This window comes from Pieris brassicae, chromosome 8 (assembly GCF_905147105.1).
Source record: "Pieris brassicae chromosome 8, ilPieBrab1.1, whole genome shotgun sequence".
Classification (NCBI taxonomy): domain Eukaryota; kingdom Metazoa; phylum Arthropoda; class Insecta; order Lepidoptera; family Pieridae; genus Pieris; species Pieris brassicae.
This window is the reverse complement of record NC_059672.1, coordinates 6,858,910-6,884,001: the sequence shown is the minus strand read 5'-3', so window position 1 is coordinate 6,884,001 and position 25,092 is coordinate 6,858,910. Positions and strand designations below refer to the sequence as shown.

General features: G+C 35.1%; 1 protein-coding gene across 19 annotated transcripts in view; it reads left to right on the top strand.

Annotated features, from left to right (window-relative positions):
* The window catches only part of LOC123712842 (kinesin-like protein unc-104), an 80,655-nt gene extending 58,471 nt beyond the window's left edge, over positions 1 to 22,184 (top strand). For 5 of the 19 annotated variants that reach the window (XM_045666138.1, XM_045666141.1, XM_045666136.1 and 2 more), the window contains 30 exons: positions 153 to 191; positions 850 to 975; positions 1,978 to 2,178; positions 2,503 to 2,660; positions 2,958 to 3,099; positions 3,544 to 3,719; positions 4,044 to 4,158; positions 4,571 to 4,704; positions 5,505 to 5,716; positions 6,984 to 7,172; positions 8,118 to 8,255; positions 8,959 to 9,089; positions 9,525 to 9,689; positions 10,415 to 10,595; positions 11,191 to 11,281; positions 11,475 to 11,573; positions 11,694 to 11,906; positions 12,328 to 12,466; positions 12,978 to 13,098; positions 13,166 to 13,268; positions 14,366 to 14,540; positions 15,074 to 15,186; positions 16,584 to 16,643; positions 17,002 to 17,130; positions 17,334 to 17,463; positions 17,632 to 17,764; positions 17,991 to 18,204; positions 18,445 to 18,581; positions 18,779 to 18,880; positions 19,380 to 22,184. In XM_045666138.1, the coding sequence (XP_045522094.1) occupies positions 153 to 191; positions 850 to 975; positions 1,978 to 2,178; positions 2,503 to 2,660; positions 2,958 to 3,099; positions 3,544 to 3,719; positions 4,044 to 4,158; positions 4,571 to 4,704; positions 5,505 to 5,716; positions 6,984 to 7,172; positions 8,118 to 8,255; positions 8,959 to 9,089; positions 9,525 to 9,689; positions 10,415 to 10,595; positions 11,191 to 11,281; positions 11,475 to 11,573; positions 11,694 to 11,906; positions 12,328 to 12,466; positions 12,978 to 13,098; positions 13,166 to 13,268; positions 14,366 to 14,540; positions 15,074 to 15,186; positions 16,584 to 16,643; positions 17,002 to 17,130; positions 17,334 to 17,463; positions 17,632 to 17,764; positions 17,991 to 18,204; positions 18,445 to 18,581; positions 18,779 to 18,880; positions 19,380 to 19,572 (4,259 nt within the window). In that variant the 3' untranslated portion in view covers positions 19,573 to 22,184. The remainder of the gene's footprint in view (positions 1 to 152; positions 192 to 849; positions 976 to 1,977; positions 2,179 to 2,502; positions 2,661 to 2,957; positions 3,100 to 3,543; positions 3,720 to 4,043; positions 4,159 to 4,570; positions 4,705 to 5,504; positions 5,717 to 6,983; positions 7,173 to 8,117; positions 8,256 to 8,958; positions 9,090 to 9,524; positions 9,690 to 10,414; positions 10,596 to 11,190; positions 11,282 to 11,474; positions 11,574 to 11,693; positions 11,907 to 12,327; positions 12,467 to 12,977; positions 13,099 to 13,165; positions 13,269 to 14,365; positions 14,541 to 15,073; positions 15,187 to 16,583; positions 16,644 to 17,001; positions 17,131 to 17,333; positions 17,464 to 17,631; positions 17,765 to 17,990; positions 18,205 to 18,444; positions 18,582 to 18,778; positions 18,881 to 19,379) is intronic. The other 14 variants (XM_045666145.1, XM_045666144.1, XM_045666155.1 and 11 more) reach the window with 11 other exon arrangements.
* Positions 22,185 to 25,092: the final 2,908 nt, after the last annotated feature.

The window sequence follows — 25,092 nt, the reverse complement described above, 5'->3', positions numbered from 1 at the left end:
GTTTTTACGATGTCAAGTTTGAATCTGTCAAAAATCGCTTAATCTGTGGCGATAAGCTTAGTCATGTGAGTATTGTGATTGTGTTAGTATAGTATCGTCACAAAATACCCGATATTAACTAACCATGGTTAATTTTGTTTTCAAACGCGAAGGACCTGACGGTAGAGTCGTTTATGAAAAGAAAGAGACCAGTAAGTAAAGAGGCTTTTGCATATGTACACCCCACCTGTACCGCTTTGCCTCATGCCAGGGAAATTAAAAAAAAAACTGGCAACCCACAGAGCAAAACGCACTCCGAAGCTTGTGGCGTTTTAGATCTATCACTTGGTATTGGGTATATAGTATCGAATTGTATATTTGTGATTTTGATCAAAATTTCTAAATATTCTATGTAATTTCGTTCGCGGCTTTATTAATATTAGTTTGAAAACTGTTGGGAGCTATTGTTAATGTTTGGATCGTTATATCAAGTCGCTAACGAAATAATTTCCTATCTTGTATCGTCGCTTCAATGGCTCAAAACATATAATTGCATGATTATGCTTTAGGTGTACCGACATTTTTAGATATGTCACTATACAAGTGACATCACATCCGCTTACCGTGTCGGAGAATTTTTCTTTCTATTTATATAGCTCCGACTTGTATGGATATACCACATAATGTGTGCATATAATAATATATTTTATGTTTTTTTTTTTGTTTTAGACCGAAACATGTCGTTTGATTGTGATTCGATCTCTAAACACAATGATGCGACACAAATCGACTTTTTACAAAAATGTACAATCTTAATAAAAGTCTTATATTTGTTCGTCAACAAACTTTCTACCATATCTTTTTAAACAGGGGAACCTTCTCCGATGCGCAAAAAGAATGAGGAAGAAGTGCTATCGCCGAAGCTTTCCCGTGCAGCAACAACGATTGCAGAGGAGGCGGTCGATCAACTGCAGGCCTCTGAGAAACTTATTGCTGGTAAGTTTTGAGAAATATACAACTATTTAAACGAAAACATTCGCTCAGATTTATCACTAGTATACATTTTCTATCGAAATGTTTTTTTTAAGCTGGTACAATGTTTGCCTTACCTTGTTTTTAATATCATATTATAAAGAAAATTTAACTCAATTTTTTTATAGTTGAATATTTGTCAGCAAAAAGATCTTCAAAACTTTTGTAAGCGAACCTTCGTCATTTTATTGATGTTTCATTTGCACTTTTACGATATTTTAGCAAGTTAACTATTAAGCGTTCTTCGAGTTTTTACCCCCGAAGTCTATTAAGGGTCTGTTAACTAGAGCAGTTAAGGCTTGAGCGTATGACTTAACCCTGAGGTCGTGTGTAATTCGTCACCAATTGACTTTTCTATGTTCTTAATGTACAGTGAATAAAAACATCGTGATGAAATCGGCATGATCTTGAATAAAAATGCTTAGCCTTGAGTCAGAAAGCAGCTGAATTTATGTTGCTATTCTTGGGTACAATGTATAATAGAATTTTCTTGTATTGTTTTGGTAGTCATTGGTTGTTCTCTTCTGATTTTATTTGCGTTTATATTAGTGTTTTGAACTTCAAGATAAGTATAGTGTCAATAGTGCTTTATACAGTCAAAATCTGTTATAACGACAACGAAGGTACTACTCATATTTGTTCGTAACAGCCGATGACGTTGTTATTAATTACCTTATACATAGAATTCAGCCCAGACCTTTGATTTTGGTCAGTATAAGCGGTATGTTGTTCTAAACGATGTCGTAAATGGTTTTGACTGTATATATATTCTATAAGTTGCGAAAGAATGTTTGCAATTAGTCTTTCTCGTATGTGTCTAGTAAAAGAAAATACAACTGCAATAAATAAAAATAAGAAACCTAAAATAATGGACTATTAGAACCTGTTTAGCAAATTCTTGTCCGATTAAAAGCCTATAATCTTTTTTAAAGTGAGTTAATATTTCTCATTCTCATTCTTTTTTAGAACTAAATGAAACATGGGAGGAGAAACTCAAACGTACCGAGCAAATTCGGGTCCAACGCGAAGCTGTGTTCGCTGAAATGGGTCTCGCTGTCAAGGAAGGCATTACTGTTGGTGTTTATTCGCCCAAGAAGACACCACATTTGGTGAATTTGAATGAGGATCCGAATTTGTCGGAGTGTCTCATTTACTATATCAAAGACGGTAAGCCATTTTGTAGTAAATGTTTTGCTGACAAACTATTGGTTCAATATAGGTATGGAAAACCCTCTCCTAATCTTTGGATTACTTTGACATATATTTAACCTCCTTTTTCAACGATTTCAGCCATGTTATACCGTAAATTATCTGCATTGTGCACTTACGTAAGATAAGAATTTTATCAACAAGAATGTTTCACAATGTAACTTTGAAAGACAACAAACAACGCACAGAAAGCAATACAAAATGTTTGTCCTATTCACTCTGATACATTTATATTTTGTTGTTTTACTTTAGTAATTTAATCTATGGTAACTTTTTTAACAGGTTTAACCCGTGTGGGAACAGCCGAAGCGAATGTACCACAGGATATACAATTATCCGGATCTCATATTGTCAGTGAACATTGTATTTTCGAGAACACAGATGGCGTTATCTGTCTTATACCGCATCGTGGGGCTCTTGTCTATGTGAATGGAAGAGAGGTATTTGAACTTCTTATGAAATGAAAATATTGATAATAACGACATCTATCATTTTAGTTAGTCATAAGTCTAAGCCATTTTGTGGGCTTGAAAGATCACTGTATTGATTGTTTTAAGTAAAAACTCAGCGTGCTAAAATGGTTCTGCGGAAATCGAACATAGTATCGTTATTCACCATATACTCTAATTTTTTGATTACTAGAAAATGTGACCTGTGTAATTTTCTTAAATACTAGTAATCTAGTATATATTTTTTATATATTGAACTTTTTCTTAAGGTGTTTTTGTTGTATTTAGGTGACAGAACCCATAATACTAAAGACCGGTTCCCGAGTAATTCTGGGAAAGAACCACGTATTCCGCTTCACTGATCCGAGTCAACCCCGGGAGGAACCGGTTAGCAACAAAAAACTTGCTGATACACCCGGAGTTGTTGAGAGTGAGTATACAATTATTTTTATAAAAATATACTATGATTTTAAGATTTACTTAGAAAATATAATTGGATAGCAAAGATTTTCTGTTCATTTTATTAAAAACTTGAAATTTGGCCATACATAAATTGTAAATTAATAAATTAAACAAAATAATAACGACAATGTGTCTTGTACGTACATGTCAATCTGGAAGCAAAGATAGTATTTAATGACAGTAACTAACTTTCAGTTTTCGAATTTTTTATATGCTGAAACACCATTAATGAATAAGGTAAATAGTAAAGGACATAATTAAGATCCTTGGGGCACACCTACCGTAAAGTGTGGTTAAACAATAAACTGAACTTGAATTGTTAAGTCCTATTCCATCACGAAACCTTGGCTCAATGCAAGTCGTCTTCAAATGTTACCCTAAACCCATATTTAAGATAAATTTTGTTTCGTAGAAGACAGTGACACCACTGAAAATCAAAATGTGGATTGGGACTTCGCCCAGTGTGAGTTGCTTGAAAAGCAAGGCATTGATTTGAAGCAAGAGATGCAGAAGAGGTTATGTGCGTTGGAAGAACAATTCCGTAAGGAGAAAGAACATGCTGACCAGCAGTTTGAGGAGCAGAGAAAGGTTTTTCTTATTTTTATTCAAAGAATATATATGTTGTTCTATCCCTTACATCTTTATATGAAAAATGTGTAAATGTAGTATAATTGAAATTCGTTGTTTCGCGTTCAAAACCGAATTTAATTTAAATTTTAAATAGGTAAAATGAATATAAAAAGGAACAAATAGAGCACAGTTACTTACCAGCCATCATAAGGACAAGGATTTTGGGATAGATAGATAGAGGATTGACACTCCTTTTGGTTGAATAGTTGAAAACGAAAAATACTTAACGAAGATACGAACCTGGATGTGAAAAATAACCGCAAATCCTTATCTATTTTTTAGAACTACGAAGCCCGTATAGATGCTCTTCAGCGTCAAGTGGAAGAACAAAGCGTCACCATGTCAATGTACAGCTCGTACACGCCCGAAGATTTCCATAATGATGAAGATATATTTGGTAAGTCATGGAAAATGTCACAGCTCACTGTCACTTAGGAAAAACACATTATCATCTAATTATTTATTTCATTCTTCATTTTTTCTTCCTTTTTGTTTTTTTTGGCCAATCAAATCATCAGAATTAAAGGAACTTTCCAATATTTCTATTGTATGTTTTAAGCGTTGGCTTTTCCATTCCTATGTTTAAAGTACAAATTTAAGTAATCCTAATTTGTACAATTTGATCAAACGCTAGTCCTCTGACTAGGAGCACTCTTGTTGTGGTTTAAATGACTATCTCTTCTGTACATTAATGATTTTGGCAGTTAAAGAATTTCAATCCAATAAATAATTATTTATCCTTTTGGTTTTCACTAGCAATCCCCTTTTTAGTTTTCCATCTTCGTATAAACATACATTTATGTTTATAGTGAACCCATTATTCGAGACAGAGTGCTGGTCGGCTCGCGAGGTGGGTCTGGCTGCGTGGGCCTTCCGCAAGTGGAAGTATCACCAGTTCACTTCGCTACGCGACGATCTTTGGGGCAACGCTATCTTCCTAAAGGTATGTGTTTATTTAAATTTATTTTTTATGTAAGTGAAATATTCTTTGGGTACAAGAATGGTTCAATGGGGATCTTTTTTATCTGAAATAGGCTATATGAAATGGAAAGCAAAGCGTAGTAAAGGGAATAGTCTCTTTGAACACGACTAAAAGTTTTATTTAAACCTTGTAAATTTAATTTATCAAAAATTCATTTAAAATATATATTTTTATATGTCTATATAGTAATAGAGTGAAGTCTAGTGAATATATTAAACAATATGTTGGGATGTAAATATATAGCATTCTTTGAGCTTGGATTTGTTGTATTCTTTAGGTCCGGTCTATAAACAATCTGTCTGTTTTGATTTAGATTTAGAATAGAAGTTTGTTACCATTTTTAACGATAGAAGTATTAAGCTAAAAAGTACATTATTATTATTGTTACGAATAGGCACCAAAGTGACATACCCTCTTTGACAAAAAAAAAATTACTTCAGTATCTATATTAATAATTGTCAAAAAGGTTGTTTCACTGATTATTTTCTTGTCATTTAACACCGACAGAATACAATTGTATTGTTAATTTGTATAAATAATTACTAAAAATAACAAAAAAATATAATTTAATTTTTTTTTACCTAAATATTACCTTAAAATGTTTTGTATATAGTTCGTTGTTTATATCGTTTAATCCGTTTTGGAAATATTTACCATTTAAACATTCAACATTTTATCGTTTTTAAGCTTCGGTTTATCAATAAACTGTTCAATAAATAAGTGTTTCGTTGATCTAAAATAAAAAAATATGATTATTGCAGGAAGCGAACGCGATATCGGTAGAATTACGCAAGAAAGTTCAATTCCAATTTACGCTTCTCACCGATACACCATTTTCTCCCTTACCCGCGGAGTTGGCACCGCGCGATGACGCCGATGACGAATATCGCCCGAGTGCTCCAACTGTGGTGGCCGTGGAAGTTACTGACACCAAAAATGGCGCAACGCACTATTGGACATTGGAGAAACTGCGGTAATATTATTGTCTTTTGTTAACATAGCTTTTACACATTAAGAAAACACTTTATAAACGGATTGAAGCTATGTATTATTATTATAAACTTATAATTATTTACATAATTTTAAATTTCCCGACGTTTCGCGTGCTTTACAGCGTGCGTGGTCACGGTGACTAAAGACAAAAGCTGTTGAATGTCGAAAGTATCACAGCTGTAGAGAAAGTTGTGTTATCTGTATTTATTTCCCCGTAGTTGGTATCAACTAACGCACGCACGCTGTAAAGCACGCGGAACGTCAGGAAAATTTAAATTTAAAATGATCTAAATAATTATAAGTTTATAATAATAATACATAGCTTCAATCCGTTTCAAAAGTGTTTTCTTAAACTGCGATAAGTTATTGGATTTGAGTTGCTCCTATATGAGGGACTTTCTTACATAGATAATTTGTTCATCAGTGTTTCGATTGTCTCAGATTACCTCTAACTATAAATTAAAATCCCCTTAAAATATTATATACTACTATTTTTTAGGCCTTCCTATTTATAAATATTTTGTAGAAATTATAAATTTAATTAAGAATGTTTGGTTTAACGGTAAGTAAACTTTGTGTGAACTTAGTTGTGTGATCTAGTTGTTATTTAAATTAGAATTTAACATTTATTACATACATAGAAAACTAAATTATCTGATACTAAGGATATATATTTTTTTCATTCGTAACACATTACACTATTTATTTACAATATTTTTGTTGCATTTATTTGTATTATTCTATTGTTTTACTTTAATATATCTTCATATAATATTTATTTAAAGCACTTTATTTTTCAACGAATCTCAATGCTGCACTTTACATTAAAGCGTCTACACGACGGCCCTAAAACCATTGGCGGTATCGGGACAATGGTGGTGGGGATGAAATCGGCTCGTAGTCTGAATAGGCATGTTCAAATTTGGCCTATTGCCTACACACAAAGCGATAGAGAGCGATCCAGAGTATTCTTCACCACTTCTCCGACATTGGCTCTGATTTAAGGGCCGCGTGTAGACGCTTTTATTATAAAATATTTGTATACATGTATAAGTCGGGTCTTGATCTAGCGACGCCTCATAGCGCTGATTAATTTGCCGCTTTTTTTTCATTTAAACGCTTTATCATGTATATATTCGAAAGGCATAAACATGATTAACACAATTACATTGGCAAGCGTTAGGAACCTCCAACAAAAAATATCTAGTCACGTTGGTTAGGTTAGTTAGCAAAGATATTTTTCGTAGACGTCGTCTGGAGCTAATGCGTCAAATATACAACATGAACGAGTCGGCATGTTCTGAAGATGACGAGCCTACACCGACGATTCGTCCGCCGTCGCCCCCCATACAAGCGAAACAAGACGATCTATTGCAGTGCATTTCCGCGTGCGCGCAACAGACCAGACTGTCACTAGCCAACCTGTTACCTTCGAGGTTTGTGCTGCCTCAGGGGAGAAACAATACAGCGATGCATTGGCATTTCGACAGAGATAGCGGTAGATGGGTTAGATGTGGTGCGGTCGCACTGCTGGACAAACATATGGTATAACATTTATACACTTGTGTCATTTTATACTTTGAATACAGCAGTGCGGCCGCTTTTATTTTCTTAACCTCATGGGAGCCAAAGGGGATCGAGTAGGCAAAGTTGATACCTGTTTTGTTTCTACCTACTCAATGTTAACCAATGCACAGTGCTCGAGGCTTCGCTATCTGTCTACCAATCGGATCTTGTATATATTTAAAATAGCTTTTTAGGTTATAAGCACGTGGCGTCTTATGAGGAAAAAATCTTTTAGGAGAATTGTTTGCAATGTTTGTGTTCATTTGTGTTCGCATGTGCCTTAACTTAGCTAGACTATACTTATGCATGTACCATTCTAGAAAGTTACCCAAAATGGCTAAATATATTAAAGTAAGTGAAAGTTAAGCTAGACTGAGGCAAATACAAGAACTTATTAATGTTCCCGATCATTATATTGGTTATGTTTGACTATAACAAAATTTCGAAGTTTAACATAAAACTAGAGCAGACGAGAGAAGCCATGTACTAAATGACAATTTGTATACTTTGTGTAAATATTACGTCTGTTCCCAGAATCAGATCGTATATTTAATATGTTTAGTCTAGAGGATCTCGAGGAACCAAATTCAATTAAAATCGACTAAAAAATATATGTAATATTGAGTCTAGTAAACCGAGCTGAAATTAAGTTTGATTCCCGCTCAAAGCCTTAGATTATATGCTTACAGCTTTTGCTCTCATCTGTCAAATTGTAGATGAGAGAGTTAGTTCCGACTTAAGCTTAACTCTAGTTTTGAGGATTCTTAAGACTGGTAATTTTAAAGAGGCTGATTTTAAAAGATTTGTATTAACAGACAACGGTTGGAGCTTATGCGTGAGATGTACCACAACGAGGCGGAGCTCTCTCCAACTTCGCCAGATCACAATATCGAATCAGTGACCGGCGGAGATCCATTTTACGATCGATTCCCCTGGTTCCGTCTTGTTGGACGGTAAGGCATATTATGATTTAATATTTTCCATACTTATAAACAACCAAAACTTCTTTGAATTACGTATATATATCGATCTCGATGGTTTTGTCGTGAATATTGATATAATTATTGAATTGCCGTAGTGTTTATGTCGAAAATTTGTGATGGTGCCGTACAAAACTGATCGAATCCAGTACTACTATTGAAATATTTACAGTATCAGCGAAAACGTCATTTTCATTGTTAAATAAATACATCAGTGGCGCTACAACCCTTTTTGGGTCTGGCCCTCAGATTTCTGTATCTGTTTCATGATCATTTGTCAATCTAATAAGCAAGTAGGTGATCGGCCTCCTGTGCCTGATACACGCCGTCGACAGGTCTAATGCAAGCAGGATTCGCGATGTTTTCCTTCACCGTTCGAGCGAATGTTAAATGCGCACATCGAAAGAAAGCCCCTTGGTGCACAGATGAGGACCGGTCTTCCAACCTCAAGGACGAGAGTCGTACGCTGAAGCCTTAAGGCAACACTGCTCAATTGTCTTTGCTACTGGTTCTAAAAGTCTGACTGGTTACGTCATCATATATTGTTAAGTACCGATACTAAATACTGATATATTGAATTTTTGACTTAATGTCCATAACCCTCTTTGATATTTTGATAACCCTACTGCTAGTAGTACTTGGTTTTTTTTTGTTCATCATATTTATCTTTTTACAGGAGCTTTGTATACCTCTCGAACCTCCTGTATCCGGTTCCGCTCATTCACAAGGTCGCGATCGTGAACGAGAAGGGAGACGTGAAGGGCTACCTCAGGGTAGCCGTGCAGGCGGTAGTCGACGCCGAAAAAAGTAACGCATTTTATACTATTATATATAACATCACCAGAAAATCTTTGAAAAAATCAGAAAATAATTATTTATTTGTAATTTTTCCAAAGGAACATGTATTTTTCTCACATTGCTCTCAATCTCACCGGATCTTAAATTATGTCTACAGCATTATGATTCATCATAATTGGTCCCGTTTTATCATCATCATCATCAGCCCTTTGTGGGCCCTAGCCTCCTCAAGTACACTTCGCCATCGCAATCTATCTAGTACTACCTTGGTCTACCGGGTTTTCTCTTGCCACAGGGTTGTGAGTTCAGTAAGGACCTCAGGGTTCTGGTTTTTTGGTCCCGTCCCGTGTCCCCATTTAGATGTAGATAAAAAAAACTTATGGAGTGCTATAAAATTCAACCATTTGCTTTTTTTACAGAAGAATATTTTTGAAATTATTACAGATAACGCAGATTTCGTAGCGGGAGTCAAACAGTCCGCTAAGATCTCATTCGATGACGACATCGTGCCCACTCGGTCACGATTGAAGACTTTGTCAACCATAGAGAAGAACAACGCGATTAATTTAGAAGATAGACCTGACCAGGACTCCAACATTAAGATTGAAGGTGATATTAATTGTTTTAAGTATAATGATTTCAAAAATGCGTGTTAGATTGTAAAAAATATCTCGTCACGGAGTGCTGGAAGCTGCATTCGTTGTCAAGTATTGTATTAAACTGAAGTTAGTTAAAGAAATTAGTTACAGTAATTTCTTATAAGACTACCATAGTTCATGGGTTAGAACTGCCTGATCAGCTCGAAATAATAAAAGTGATGGAAATGAATCGCAGGGCTTCCAGTACGCTATGTTTTACCAAGGAAATGTTGTTTTCTTGCCGAGAGTTTTGTAAACGAAAATTATAACGCCGATGTTTTGATGATTGTTATACTGTTGGTTGCCCATGATGTATATCGACTCCTAAGATGTAATTTTAAGTAGAATATCAAATATGAAAAAAAAGAAATATTTACTATACATAAAAAATAAACCCCCGATTAGAATTCTCTGTGTCGAGGGTAGTTAGTCTCTTCCATTTTTCATATTAACTGTACTTGACATAAAAATTTCTATACAACACTTACAGTTTTATATATTAACTATTGTTGATCAATAAGAATACATTCCGTTTCAGCATACGTTGGGAAGAATGTATTAAATTAGTATACATATACATATTTTAGATATCTTGATATCCTGACGTGAACTTAAAAATATGCATTGGTTTAAGTACTTTATCAAACAATTATTGATAATTAATTTCATTAAAAAAACATGACTAAATATATATAGAACTAGCAGCTGCCGAGTGTGATGCAGACAGTGGACGCGGAGACAGTTCTCTCGCGTCTGAACTGAAGGATGACGAGCTTCCAGAGCACTTGACCCCGGGCAAGGAGTTCACCTTCCGAGTGACAGTACTTCAGGCCCACAGCGTGTCCACAGATTATGCTGATGTCTTCTGTCAGTTTAAGTACGTAAAATCCAATCACACACGAGATTAAGCGGTCGTTTCATATTTTAGGAGCCATGATCTTTACATTAGTTAAATAAAGTATAAGTCTAGTTAGTTCGATAATGTAAGTACAAATTTAACGTTTTTAAACCAAATAAAAAAAATATTATTATTGACAGTTTTTGACAGCTCAAACTTTTATTTTGCTTATTATGACACGAAGCTCTAAATACGACCGCGGAATGTAAAATGGAGTTTTTGTTTATAATTACTATCATATTAATTTTTAATTTGCACAATTAATGAAAAGCATTGTCAATGTTTTGTACCGAATTTGATATTATATTTCTACATATAAATAGTTTCTATGGAGGTCTGTTGATATTTTCTATATAGTTTTTTTTTATTATTCACCTCATTATTTTTCACCACGACGTAATCAAGCGCTGTATCAGAATGACACAGACAGAACTAAGTATCCATAGGGATCCAAATCTATGAATTCGGATCTCGTAGCTGACGAAAGTGTACGTACGTACGTATACCAAGTACGTGTACGAAATAACGTAATTTTTAAATTTATATATAGAGTAATGAAAATATGTAATTTCAGCTTCTTGCATCGAAATGAAGACGCCTTTTCAACGGAACCAGTCAAAAATGCCGGCAAGAACACGCCTCTTGGTTTCTACCACGTACAAAATGTAAGATAACTTTACGTTCTTCATTCCTTACTAGCAAGTTAATTCAGCATTAGTTTGTTTTATAGTATTAGTTAATAGTGTTTTTGTGTCATATAATTCACAATACACAGAATTTAACCTAATGCTGTATATCTTAAATACGTTTAGTTATTAGAAAGTTTAAAATATGTACAAAGATGGAGTATTTTTTCAGATCACCGTTCCAGTAACGAAATCGTTCGTTGAATATATTAAAACCCAACCGATTGTCTTCGAAGTTTTTGGTCATTATCAACAACATCCTTTACATAAGGTATATATTTTTGTAGTTCTTTATGTATATATATATATATGATTTTAGATGATTTTCTCGTAATTTGTAAAAAAATTCTAGATCAGTATTTTTTCATATTTATCTCAATGTTTACTTTAGGATGCCAAGCAGGACGGCCCAGTGGCGGGTCGTACGCCCCCCCGGCGAATGTTGCCACCCTCCATCCCGATATCGGCCCCCGTGAGGAGCCCTAAATGGGGGGCAGCCAGTGTGGCGCCCCCTTGCTGCTCCTCGCACCTGCACTCCAAGCATGACTTATTGGTCTGGTTCGAGATCTGCGAACTGGCGCCCAGTGGGGAATACGTTCCTGCTGTGAGTACATAAAAAATTTAAACATAAATTTAGGCAAACGGGCAGGAGGTTCACCCGTTGTATAGCGATACCGCCGCCTACACTTACTTTGCCAGAATTCTCGCAAGTACGTTGTCGGCCTTTCAAGGAAAATAAATAATTACCAAACAGAAATATTTCTAAAAAGCCTTAGATAAGCGTCTTCTATATATAAGAATATGCGTTAACATTATTTAAACTATGAAATACTATCATTTATAATAAATGAAGTTTAAGTAAAGCCGACCCACATGCACTGGTGTGTTTGAACCACAAAATTGACGATGAATTTGATTAGCGAGAAGCAAAGCAAAGGAAATTAACACCAAGACATTCGATAGTGATAAAAGAACATATATTTTATAAAGATATATAACAATAACATTAAATTTTACATACTTAGGTATTCGAACATAGCGACGATCTCCCATGCCGTGGGCTGTTCCTCCTCCATCAGGGTATTCAACGTCGTATCCGCATCACAATTCTCCATGAGCCGTCGTCAGACCTTCAGTGGACTGATGTCAGGGAGCTTGTTGTTGGTAAGAAAAGATTTGACCCCACAAATATTAAATTAATATTAATAAAATTAAACAGTAAATGTCAATTGATAATAAAGAGTTTTATCTTTTAACATATCTAAGATTTAAACTCAAATCATATTTGGCCCCAGGAGTTGAAACATCAAATTAGGCATGATATCAACGATGAAGGTCCCGTTACGAAGTTACATGATAAGACAGTAAACATGATGTTGAAAAATAAATACGGGGTTTATAATTTATAAAAATATTTTTTCCCAATATATGGAAATCAACCAATATATAGTGAATCAGGCATCAAACAAGTCACAGTGCGCACTGACACGCACTATTTCCTAGCTTGCGCGCGCGCACACATACGCGCGGAACGAACGAGATCAGTTTTTGTAGTTGCGTAGGCGCTGAAAAGTTTTACTTTTTTTTCTATCCTATTTAATTTTTAGAATAATAACTATATGCAACTTATAAATAGTATGTGAATGTTATTTATCTAGTATATATTCCGTTGCAGGTCGCATACGCAATAGTCCTGAGGCGAACGAGGACACGTCAGATGGTGATGAAGATGGAGCCCTCTCCCTAGGCTTATTCCCAGGGGAACGACCCAACTTAGACGATCGAGCCGTATTTAGGTAAATTATTTAATGATAAACTGTTTAATGAATTAAGAAAAGATATTAAAAGTCGTTATTTTTTCAGGTTTGAAGCGGCATGGGACAGCAGTCTTCACGGGTCCCCATTGCTCAACCGAGTTAGCGCCAACGGAGAAGTTGTCTATATAACACTGAGTGCTTATCTAGAGGTAATACTAAATTTATATTTTTTTCGTCTATTTTAGGAAATTTAAGATTTAATTTGAGATTTATTTATTTATTACACAAATACATACATTATCCTTATAGACTACGAAATTTTCGAGAAAAATATAATGTCGGAGACAGTATTCCGTAGACGCAACGTCTTTGGTAATGGGAAGTGTGCAAGAGACTGGTTATGGCCCTTGGTATCGCAGATAACCTAGGCCTTCGCCGTCGCAAATATTCCATAGCGGGCTGATAGACAAAGAAAGAAACGCACTTCTTGGAGTATACAACCCCGCTAAATATATGATATATGTTCATATATCATTGATGTTCTGATTTGAAAACCTTTATAATTTTTCTTCATTATTCTTAACAAAACAACAGCTGGATAAAAAATATTCGTAAGAAAGTTAATTGTCAAAGTGACATATTATCAATCCCACATACAAAGTGCGCTAGTTTTTTTTAAGTGTATTGATTAGACTTACTCAGTCAGTTTTAAACTATTTAATACATATATATTAAAGTGTTGTATTTGCGTTAGATAGAGCCCTGAATACCCCATAAAACATGTGATTCCTGAAATGAGTGTAATTAAAAACCATATACAATCCTAGTATAGATATTTTGAGTCTTGAATAATTTATTTATTTCCTTATTTCCTATTTTTACAGTACTTTAATACTAATACAATAGAAAACTAAACTAAAAACATGATTTAAACGTAACAAGTAAAAACTTAAAATCTAAACCGTTTTATAAGTAATTATAAATAATGCAATTCTTGTGAATTCAGCCAGTGAGCAAATAAAAACATCTGCCTCACAAGCAATAACATTTAGGGTGCGCAAGACACGCATAAATGGTGCTTCTCTAAGTAAGTTCGTATGTGCCCGAGGCACTGCCAGCAATTGTGATCGTTTACCACGCCGAGAGTGATTATTTGACAGACGCAGCCCCAGTCTCTCCAACATTTCCGCATTATATATTTTGCCTGTAAGGACCTTAAAAATATAATGTGACAGTAAGGTCCCTCCTTACTTCTAACTTGTTGTATCCCACTTAATTTGTAATAAATGTATTAATTTTGATATAGATCGAAAACTGCGGTCGTCCAGCGATAGTGACCAAAGACCTCTCGGTGGTTGTCGTGGGTCGTGAAGCTCGCACGGGTCGTTCGTTGCGACGTGCGTTGTTCGGATCCAAGATGGCGCGGGCTGATAGACTTACGGGCGTCTACGAACTTAGCCTGCATCGAGCTCTTGAACCAGGTTTGTTTTAGTAATTACTAACCCATATAGCTGTACAATGGGTATATAATTAAATGTGTCCAAATTTAAAAAAGTAAATTAATGCTATGTTATATAATTGTGAGTCTGTTTCATCAATAATTTATACTGTATCAACCTTCCAACCAACCAACCTTGATTTGTAATCATACTACTAAGCGACAGTAGAACACAACACTTTCGACAGAGATTCAGAGAGAGACAGCGAACATATTTCCGTCTTTTAAATTTTACCAAACCATATTCAGTGAAAACCAATACAGTTTAGCCACGTTAGGTAAAATTTTTGCAATAAATATTACTTTAAAAATTCTTGACATGGCGTAACATTGTCATGGTGGGACATATTTATTTTTGATCACCAAAATATTTACAATGATGATCTCGCAAATAAGGTCGTGATTAATAGATAGATAGAAGAAAGTCATAGTAAAGGGATTGGCGGGCAATTGACGGCGTGTGTTGGACAGAAGGCTGATCACCACTATACCATAACATATTATTATTTATTTTAGGCGTACAACGCAGACAGAGACGCGTACTGGACACGAGCGGCACGTACGTGCGCGGAGAAGAAAACCTACACGGGTGGCGACCTCGTGGAGACTCTCTCATATTCGACCATCAGGTACGGATTTTCTCTGATGCTGTAGTGGATCTGTGTCTTGATGTGCATGTTGTTAACCTTCACATTCACCGATGCTCAATTTTACAAAGGAAGTTTTAGGAAGTGGTTGTACGCAAAGGTCTGCAAAAGCTTCTCCAGGAAAAGAATTGTGACTAATATATCAAAAGGACGTTTAGCGTTATGTATATGTCGCAGTAAAGTAGATGAATCAGAGAGTTAATTGAATCTCTAGAAAGTTACTTAAAAATCAATATTCAATCAAGTCGCTAAAGTTCCGTCAGATAAGTGAGTGAATGAAACGTTTAACGAGTTTCCTAAACGTTCCTAGGCAACAAGACTAACCTAACCTAAACATTTGCAATAAAGCAAAACTCGCAATTTCCAAGATCTCAGTTCTTCACGATCACACCGAATTAACAACAATAAATGAAATAATCATGGCGGAGTCTTGTTTTACCATCTTGTTTTACATTGTTAATCAACATTATCGACCCAACATATATAATAATATATTACCGCTTTCGGTCAGACAGATAGTTAAACGTTTTCGACTCTGCTTTATTATCAAAATGCTTGCGACTTGATTGAATACCGACATTTAATTAACTGTCTAGAGATTCAATTAACTCTCTGATTTAACTACTTTACTGCGGCATATATAAACACAAATGTAAATAAAATATGTTTTGTTGACGTAAATTTTGCCACATATATTTTCGGTGAATGTGATAATGCAATGGGGCTGTGACTGCACTATGAATATTGTTTAATATCGGTCAAGTATTTAATTAACAAAAATATATTGAACCTATTTAAGCAAATTACTGACCGAGTTCTAGTAGTGTTAGCGTTGTTGCTATGCTATTACCGTAGTGCGAAGAAAATGTAAAGTGATACTTGTTTGGCATGACAACGTTTTAAAAAGCTCAGACAACTTAAGTTCCTTATTCAATCACAATCTAGAAAATAAGCGACGATGAAAAGTGTAAATTATTTGTTATAATCTTTTTTTATTATTTGATAACACACTTTATTGTTATTGAAAGAAATATACCAAATAGGTGTTATACTTAAAGGATCAGAGCAAATTGTCCAAGCAACACAGAGTGTAACAATTCTTAAAAGCCAACGTACTCGCCTCTAGCATTGAGAGTGTCTATGCGGTACAATCACTTAACATCAACTGAGACGCCTGCCTGTTTAAAAAAATTGACAAACGAAATTGGTCTAAAGCCTCTCTTGTCCCGTAAATTTTTTTTTAAATATACTTTATACATATGTTGCTAAAAGTATGTAAATTTACAGTATCTGTAAAGTAAACGTTGTCACGTCATTGGCGCATCGACAGTTTGCAGCACCAACGTGCATTAACAATGATTTTTTTCTCACTCGTACAGAAACGCATTTGGCGCAAAGTGATGTATGATTGGCCCCTCAACGTTATCGATAGATTTCAGGTCCACAATGTTTTCTTAGCTATTTAGTATGTGCGCAATCACTCACTCGATGTACCTCATTCATACTAAATAGCTATTGAAAATTTGTGTACTGGGCATCTCATACGGGATTCGTTTCATAATACATTAATTATTACATGCTTATTTGTCGTTTTTGCTTGTCATTGTAAAGTACCGTCTTTTTGTATTGTTTCATGCCTTTTGCTTTGATATCTGCTGTTGACGTTGGATCGTTACTTGCTTTGTGGCTTAGCATGTGTGTATTTAAAAAATATTATAAAATAGCGTGCTTTAATACTATCCTGAAAAGTATGTCTCAACATTTGAGGGTAGTTATAAAAAATCATATATGTTTCAGTGGGAGTTAGAGAAAATGACTCGGCTCGAACAGGTGGGACGTACAAGACACTTGCTGGCTCTGCGTGAACGTCTGAGGCATGGGCATGAGAATACTGTAGCTCCAAACGACTTTACTAAGACAGAAAAGGTATATAATCCGGATTGAAGGACCAAATTGTGTTTTAAAAGATTTAGTATTTATGATAAACGAGCAACACTGAATGTGTAATTCAAACAATGATGTTGCATGTTTCTTTTCCTGTAAAATGTTTTTAATTCGCTTATTGAAACTTTGCTAAATTTAAAAAAAATATTGTTGTTTTTTCATAGTATAAAATGTGTGCTCTACAGGAGGTATGCAACATGGCGGCAAAGGCAGCGTCTGAGTGCGCACACACACGTGATGAGTCACTCTATGAGCCATGGGAAATGTCACCAAAGGAGAAGGAACTAACCACTAAATACATCAAATTGATACAAGGTACTGTGATAGGACCAATATGTTTGCTAAGACTGACATGGACAGTTTATTGTACGTTTTAGAGATAGACATTTTGTGGTACCACCGAAGATAATAATTGCCGCTTTTTTATAAATACTTTAATACAAATTCAAAGGACACTATTACCAATGACTAACGTACTTCCAGGACGGATAGGCACAAACGCGAACAAAGAAGTGGAAACAGCAGTTTCGCCTGCGACTCCGGTCGACGAAGGCGTGTCTGCGGATATTTCCACCCCAAGTCTTCTTTCTTCTATTCACAGTGCTAGCAGTTTTGAGTGAGTAATCGATCTTATTTTGTATAAATGCTTTTTAGTTGGCTCTGATTTTAACAACTTTTTTTGGATTTTGATAACTTTATTATTATAGTTGAATTTGGAAAGATTTTCTTCTTAAAAACTCGACATTGCGTCTTGATAAAAAAACTAAACCAAAATTTATTTTGGTATGTTCATAAATCATACTCAAATGTTCTTAAACGAACTGTCCATTGTTATATTTTAGGCTCTGCTCTCCCGAGCGCGCTCTTCTCGAGAAATCCATATCGGGCTGGGGCTGCGGCGTAGGTGCGCCCATGGGCCCTATGTCCGTCTCGGGAGTGGGTGGCGCCCTCTACGTCCCCGAGTGCGAGGAAGTGCGCGTGTCGGCCGCAGTGGCTCGACGCGGCTACCTTAACGTGCTGCAACACGGCACGCACGGCTGGAAGAAACGGTGGCTGGTATGTCTACAAAGTTAAAAGATTATTTAATGTTGTCCATTTCAGTTATTTATTGTCTTAGTTCTCTGGGAAAAGAACAACAAACGAAAATAATATCCTTATTCGTTCTTCTTCTTCTTTTTTAAATTTACCGACCATTTCTACTTTTCTTAACTCTGTTTTTATGGTTATTAAGGCTATACACTTCAAACTGGATTACATATTTAACATATAAATAAAATATATTAAAATTAATTTTAGGTGGTTAGGCGGCCGTACGTATTCATGTACCGTGACGAACGCGATCCCATTGAACGTGCGCTTATCAACCTCGCGAACGCGCACGTTGAGTACTCGGAAGACCAGGAACAAATGGTCCGCATGCCTAATACATTCAGGTTAGTATAACGATTCATTAGAGGTCAACAGGTATTGGTTTGTGTCTCCTCTTTACCACATATTCAAGGTATTAAGACATTTTATTTCAGAAGTAACATAATTGCCATTAAAAAATCTGACAATGTTTACAGACAAATGTACCATATATAGAAAATCAATAATCTTCATCCTTTTATAATCCAAATATATTTAACAGTGTGGTGAGCAAGGAGCGTGGCTACCTTCTCCAGACCTTGGGTGATAAAGAGGTTCACGACTGGCTGTACGCCATCAACCCATTACTGGCTGGACAAATCAGGTGAGGATTTAACCAATTCAATTCAAATGAATCAAGATATTTACTTGTTTCTGATCTCCATAAATTAGTTTTCGTATCGCTTACAAAGTCATAATTTTAATAGTTACTATATTTGGATGTATGAAAGGCTAAATATTTAAATAATTTCAAATACTAAAGAAAAAGGCTTAAATAACATATTTATTTGGCTTCTAACCAAAATTCACAAAATCTTATGGTTTCGATCTCCCTATTCTGGAAGATGATTTGCGCCTATTTCTAGAAATCCAACGCAGGGCCGGGGTTTAGCCTGATGTTAAAAGTATTGGAAATGTATGAGAGATGTTATATAAATTTTAGGTTAGTTGCTTTTGAACTTGAAACCTTGCAGCTAATGTCCTTTTACTAAAACCTTTAAAGTGGTTCATGCTATTCAAGCCGTAAATGCAAGCATTCAATTGTTTAAGAGCATTAGCCTAAGTGATATCCCGAGCTCTGCCCAATAAATACACGTATAAAGGTGTGCGCGCACAGGTCGCGTTCGGCCCGGCGCACTACTGGGGAAAAGGGGTCACCTAACAAAGCCTCACCCGAGAAAGGACAGCTTGCAGCATGAGACCTCACAATGGAGTCTATACTCGTTTATTAAAGGCGTTGCCGACGGAAGAATAGCGCACAGACCGCTCAGAGCCGTGCGCTCCGCCAGATATTGAAACCGGCCTATGAGTTCCACTTACGTCCCACTTGATAGGGTTTATGAAAGAATTGTGTCGGCACATTGCGTTAAAGAGCGAGAGAACTGTTACTGGTAATTGATACGGCCGCGGTTACAAGAAATACAAATATAATATTATTTCCATCATAATACAAATTTGCTAAATTATAGTTCTGACTGACTCCCGAGAGCAGTTACTTTAGAAGAAAATAGTAAAGTTTTTTTCATTTAAAAAAGGTCAACTGAATAATAATGGATTTAAAACTGAAATTATGGATTTGTGTTCTTTGTAACCGCTTGACACAATTGAACACCATGTAAACTGGTGTTTCCTGTGTCAAAATACCTATTGTTAGAATCTAATACGTGCAGAGTAGTGATGCTTTTATGGAGAAAAGCATCATAAACTTTGAAAAAAGGAACTCTCCAAAATGGAAAACTCGTGGGACGAAAGTGGATAGAAAAATTCCGTGACTGGTTTGGTAGAAAAGAATTTACCAAAAATTATTTGCTTACTTTAGTAAGATATTTTCCAAAGACTTTCTAATCCGAAATTCTATATATATAATTAAATTAGTTCCATATCCTTCGGTGTTATATTTTTTCAGTATTAATTTAGCATTTAATGCGACGGTTCTATACGTAATTATAGATTTTATATTTTCGACTTGCTATGGACAAGTGTGAGTTGGGACCAAACCGGTGCACAGACGAGAGCTATTTACAGATTGTGGAGAACAATAATGTTTGTATATGGTAACATTTGGCTGGCTTTAATATCTGCGGGACGCACATTGTTTTGTAATCTTTGAATTGTATTTGTAATCGATTTTTGACAAATTGTTAGCGTTATTGTCTTTGCATCGATGTCATTTTCTTGCCAAATTTTTAGAACTATATCGTGAGGTTAGTATTGGTTTTGAGGTTATATGGATATCATTGTGATAGTTGCCATGAATAAATAATTTTATATTATTATCAATATATAGACAATTGTCTAACTTAACGCTTAGTTGACTCGACCGAGTCGAATTATTATCTGTGGTAGCTGTAGTTGTTAGCTATGCAAAGACTCTAACTACACAACAAATAAATATAACGTGCATATGGTCTAATGCTGCGCACAAAAATAATCGGCGAATTCGAGTGGACTCCATAAGTGAGGCGACTTACACGAAAACGACATGTTAAAGGAAGTATCTAGATTTTCTTCTAATGTTTCATAATTTATTAATAACTTATCTTGTATATACGTATGACCGAATGCTAGTGGTTTAAGTATGAGGCTCAAGGCCGAATCAAGATGGCGGTTGTCCGTAACGTCATACGTAACATTTTGTTTTATTGTCGTAGAATGTGCTAGCCTTGCGATAGTGGGGATTATTACCATTATAAACAACAAAATCTGTAGATGTAGACTTCAAATACCGATCTTATGATCTGCTTAAGAATCAAAGAAGTTAATGATGAATGGAGAATGTTGGACGTGAGGCTAGCACATTTCGCAATACAGTCCATAAACATCCCCGTTGTTTCATACAACACTAGTATTGATTGTAAATACATTATTATTATAATATTTATAGTTAATGTAGTATATGCGTTCCAGATTATTTACCCTTTATGTGTCCAATTTTATTTAAGAATTATTTATTATCACGATTGAATTTGATTGTATAAAGTAGGTTAATGTTATGGTAGGAATGGTTTTGCAAGTTCATTTCGGAAGTGTCCAACGTCACAAATCGTTTGGGAATATTCTAGTCATACGCGGCGTAGGATTTTGCGTGATAGGGTAGTTCAAACAAATATGCTGTGCATACAATCACGACGTAGTTTGTTAATAATTCTCGGTGTTATTTTCTCATAGATCTACTACTCTCGCCCTTTCGTTGTATCATCGTAGGTAGATAAATGTGACGGTAGTTGTTCATTTCTCGAATGTCCAGTTTTAATCTTGTTAAAGCTTCGATGAATGTTGAGTCACTGTCCTATTGCTTCTAGGTGACTTTCGATATTATAAAATTATTGAGCGTAATTTAAGATCTTGAAATTTTAAAGCTTAAGTGAATTTTGGTCGTTGTAAATAAGTCTAAACAGTTTGTTTCTGTCACAGTAATACGATTGCTTTTTAACTTGACTTAAACCGAAGGGAATTATCAATACCACGTTTTTTTGCTACCAATCTGATCACAGGCTTGCACACTGACGTAGAATCATTGACACTATCCAGTTAATTAAGATTAAAATAGGGATGTCATACCAACTGCAGGCACTGGTCAGGAGGAGTAGGCCCGTGCCTTGCAGGGTGAGCATAGCTAATAATAGTTTTAAGATCAAAAGTATTATCCAAATTAGGCATGCTATGTGTTATTTCTGAAATTACAGTATACTCTTAGTGTTGGATACTTGCTGATCTGTTTGTTGAGACATATCGTCAACTATTTCGAATATTTAAACTGATGCTTGAAATTCTCTTACCGTAGCCATCTCTGCATTAGATTTGATGGTATGTCTCGTTATACATTGCGTTCAATTGTTATTTATTTAGCAATCTTTTGTACCTCACATATATTATGGATCTCAATAAAAATAATTGTTTAATGCGTTCTTTTCTAGTCATTTTTATAACATTCCGATGCGTTTCTTTCGAATGATAGGATAATGTATTTTGCATAGCAAAATTGTGTTTACGTAGAAATAGCTAAAGATGGCGCGGAGGTGCCGTGAATTGGTTATATATTTTCTATTTCGTTTTTAGGTTTGCGGAGCTTCTTATGTATTTTTGAAATTTCGAAAGATCTTTTTAAATTAGATAATATAGCAGCTTAAGCTGGATTATATATTATATTTTTATAGAGTATACTCGAAAGCTATACTGTTATTTTTATAGAGTAGCGGATGTTTGAGTTGACTGTTCTTCGAAACTTTGTTTTATATTTGAGGGAGCTTATGTTTAGTGCTTTTTATTATAGTGATGTGAGAAGGCTCCTTGTGATTCGATATAGATTGTTTGTTGGGCGAGAACGATTATGAAATTATATATATTCTATATATAATTTATGGATTTCATTCAATTTATGAAAATAAGAACAATGTAATTGGTAATATTACTCATTGCTCTAAATGTACTATCAAATATATTATACACAGTGTTAAAGGTCATAAATAAAATGCTTTGAAAATTTCCAAACCGTTGTTTTATTCTGCCCTATCCTATTTTTGCCCTGAGAACTTTTCTACAAATATTAGTTAAAATTTGCCTGCAAATAAAGTTACTTATGAAATGGTATGGTGACTCCATACTATCAACAACCAGTACCAAGGATAACGCAAAAGTGATTCGACACGGCTGAAGGACAAACTGCTACGTGGCTGAAGAATATAGAGAGCCTGGAGCGAATTAAGTGTGGGTCAGCGGTGAATCCGAAAAAGAACCAAAAAGTATTTAAATAACTTTAATTAAATACGCGAAAAAAAATGCGAAAAGACAACACCTCTACCATAATACAAATAACAAATGAGGCCCAAGTTCAAAACCTAATGGACTTAGACTGACTAATCGCTAGTTTAATTCTGTGTCAACCATTCTTTCTACCATATTGTATCCCACTCTCTTGTGTGCTGATTTCAGGTATTAAAACTAATTCTAATATTTTCTACTTAAGTTTATGTAACTCATATGTACTGTCTAGTCAACTTACCTCTTTCAACTCATGGGCTAACGTAGTGTACGTTAGCCCATGCGGATATTCACAAAATTAATGCGTACTAAATCAGCAGTCAGCTAACTATTAACCCATCTAAAACTAACTTCATTACTTTTGCTATACGTGATAAGAGCCAACCCCTCCCCAATCTTAACATAAAGTTACACAAACTAAATTGTAATTGTAATGAAGACTGCGGCTGTGACACGCTGCTTAGGGTGAAACAGATTAAATACTTAGGTGTGATTATTGACCAAAATCTAAACTGGTACGCCCATGTTGATGCAGTGATAAAAAGGATACGTAGGTTAGGAGTACTCTCTAACTATGAATAGATGGAGGTCGTATCACAATATACCGGGTTACCTAGAAGATAAGAAAGCTTGAAAATAAAAATAATTTGATAGTTATTTCATTCACTTGTAACTAATATAAGCATTGTAAATAATTTAAGACGATCAAAAAAATGTGTGCTGGTCGCGATTCCGGAGATTCTGGAGGCGGTAGAGTTTACAATTCAAAGTGATCATGTGATTCAACTGAATAAATGACTTTTGATTTTGATTATCAGATTAACATAGGTTATTCGGTCGATAGCGAATTATTTGATTAATATCACCGACTATAAAAGTGGACATAGTCGATTTCTCGAAAAGCACATTTGTAAAAGGAGTATTGTCATTATCTGTGTCTAAGAGACAGATTCCTTCAGAAAAGGGTGGTTCCAAAATTTTGATTTCTTGTTTTTGCAGAACAATAATCCCGTGTTAATATGTTGGTGTAACGTGTTGACAATTTGATAAAAGAAAATTTTAAATTTTGGATCCATCCAGCATTTATTGAGCACGATAATAACTGAATGTATAGACATACATATACAACTAGGCAGCTGGTATAGGAAGAAATTAAATGCGTCGAAGATTGTCTTGATGATCCGTATGGTTTGAGATAGTGTTTGGCTTACATATAAACTTTGTCTTTTCGATGTCTGATGTTTATCGTCATATGTACTCAGATTCATAGATTGACGACGCTGTACAGAGAAGATTAGAGAATATTGGTTTGTTGTAATATAATTTATAGTAATTGTTCACAGCGCTCATTTAAATTTTGCGTAAGTTTTTAGAGAGTTTCTGTTGAAGAGAGTTCCAGTTGACAAAAGGAACTCTCTTCAACAGTTAGACAAAGAGTACACTAACGACATCACTTATGTCACGATAAACAATTGTTAAACTTGCAAGTTATAGAGAGATTCTATTGAAGAGAGTTCCTGTTGACTATTAGGTTAGACAAAGAGTACACTAACGACATCACTTATGTCACGATAAACAATTGTTAAACTTGCAAGTTCTAGAGAGATTCTATTGAAGAGAGTTCCTGTTGACTATTAGGTTAGACAAAGAGTACACTAACGACATCACTTATGAAACGATAAACAATTGTTAAACTTGCAAGTTATAGAGAGATTCTATTGAAGAGAGTTCCTGTTGACTATTAGGTTAGACAAAGAGTACACTAACGACATCACTTATAACACGATAAACAATTGTTAAACTTGCAAGTTATAGAGAGATTCTATTGAAGAGAGTTCCTGTTGACTATTAGGTTAGACAAAGAGTACACTAACGACATCACTTATGACACGATAAACAATTGTTAAACTTGCAAGTTATAGAGAGATTCTATTGAAGAGAGTTCCTGTTGACTATTAGGTTAGACAAAGAGTACACTAACGACATCACTTATGACATGATAAACAATTGTTAAACTTGCAAGTTATAGAGAGATTCTATTGAAGAGAGTTCCTG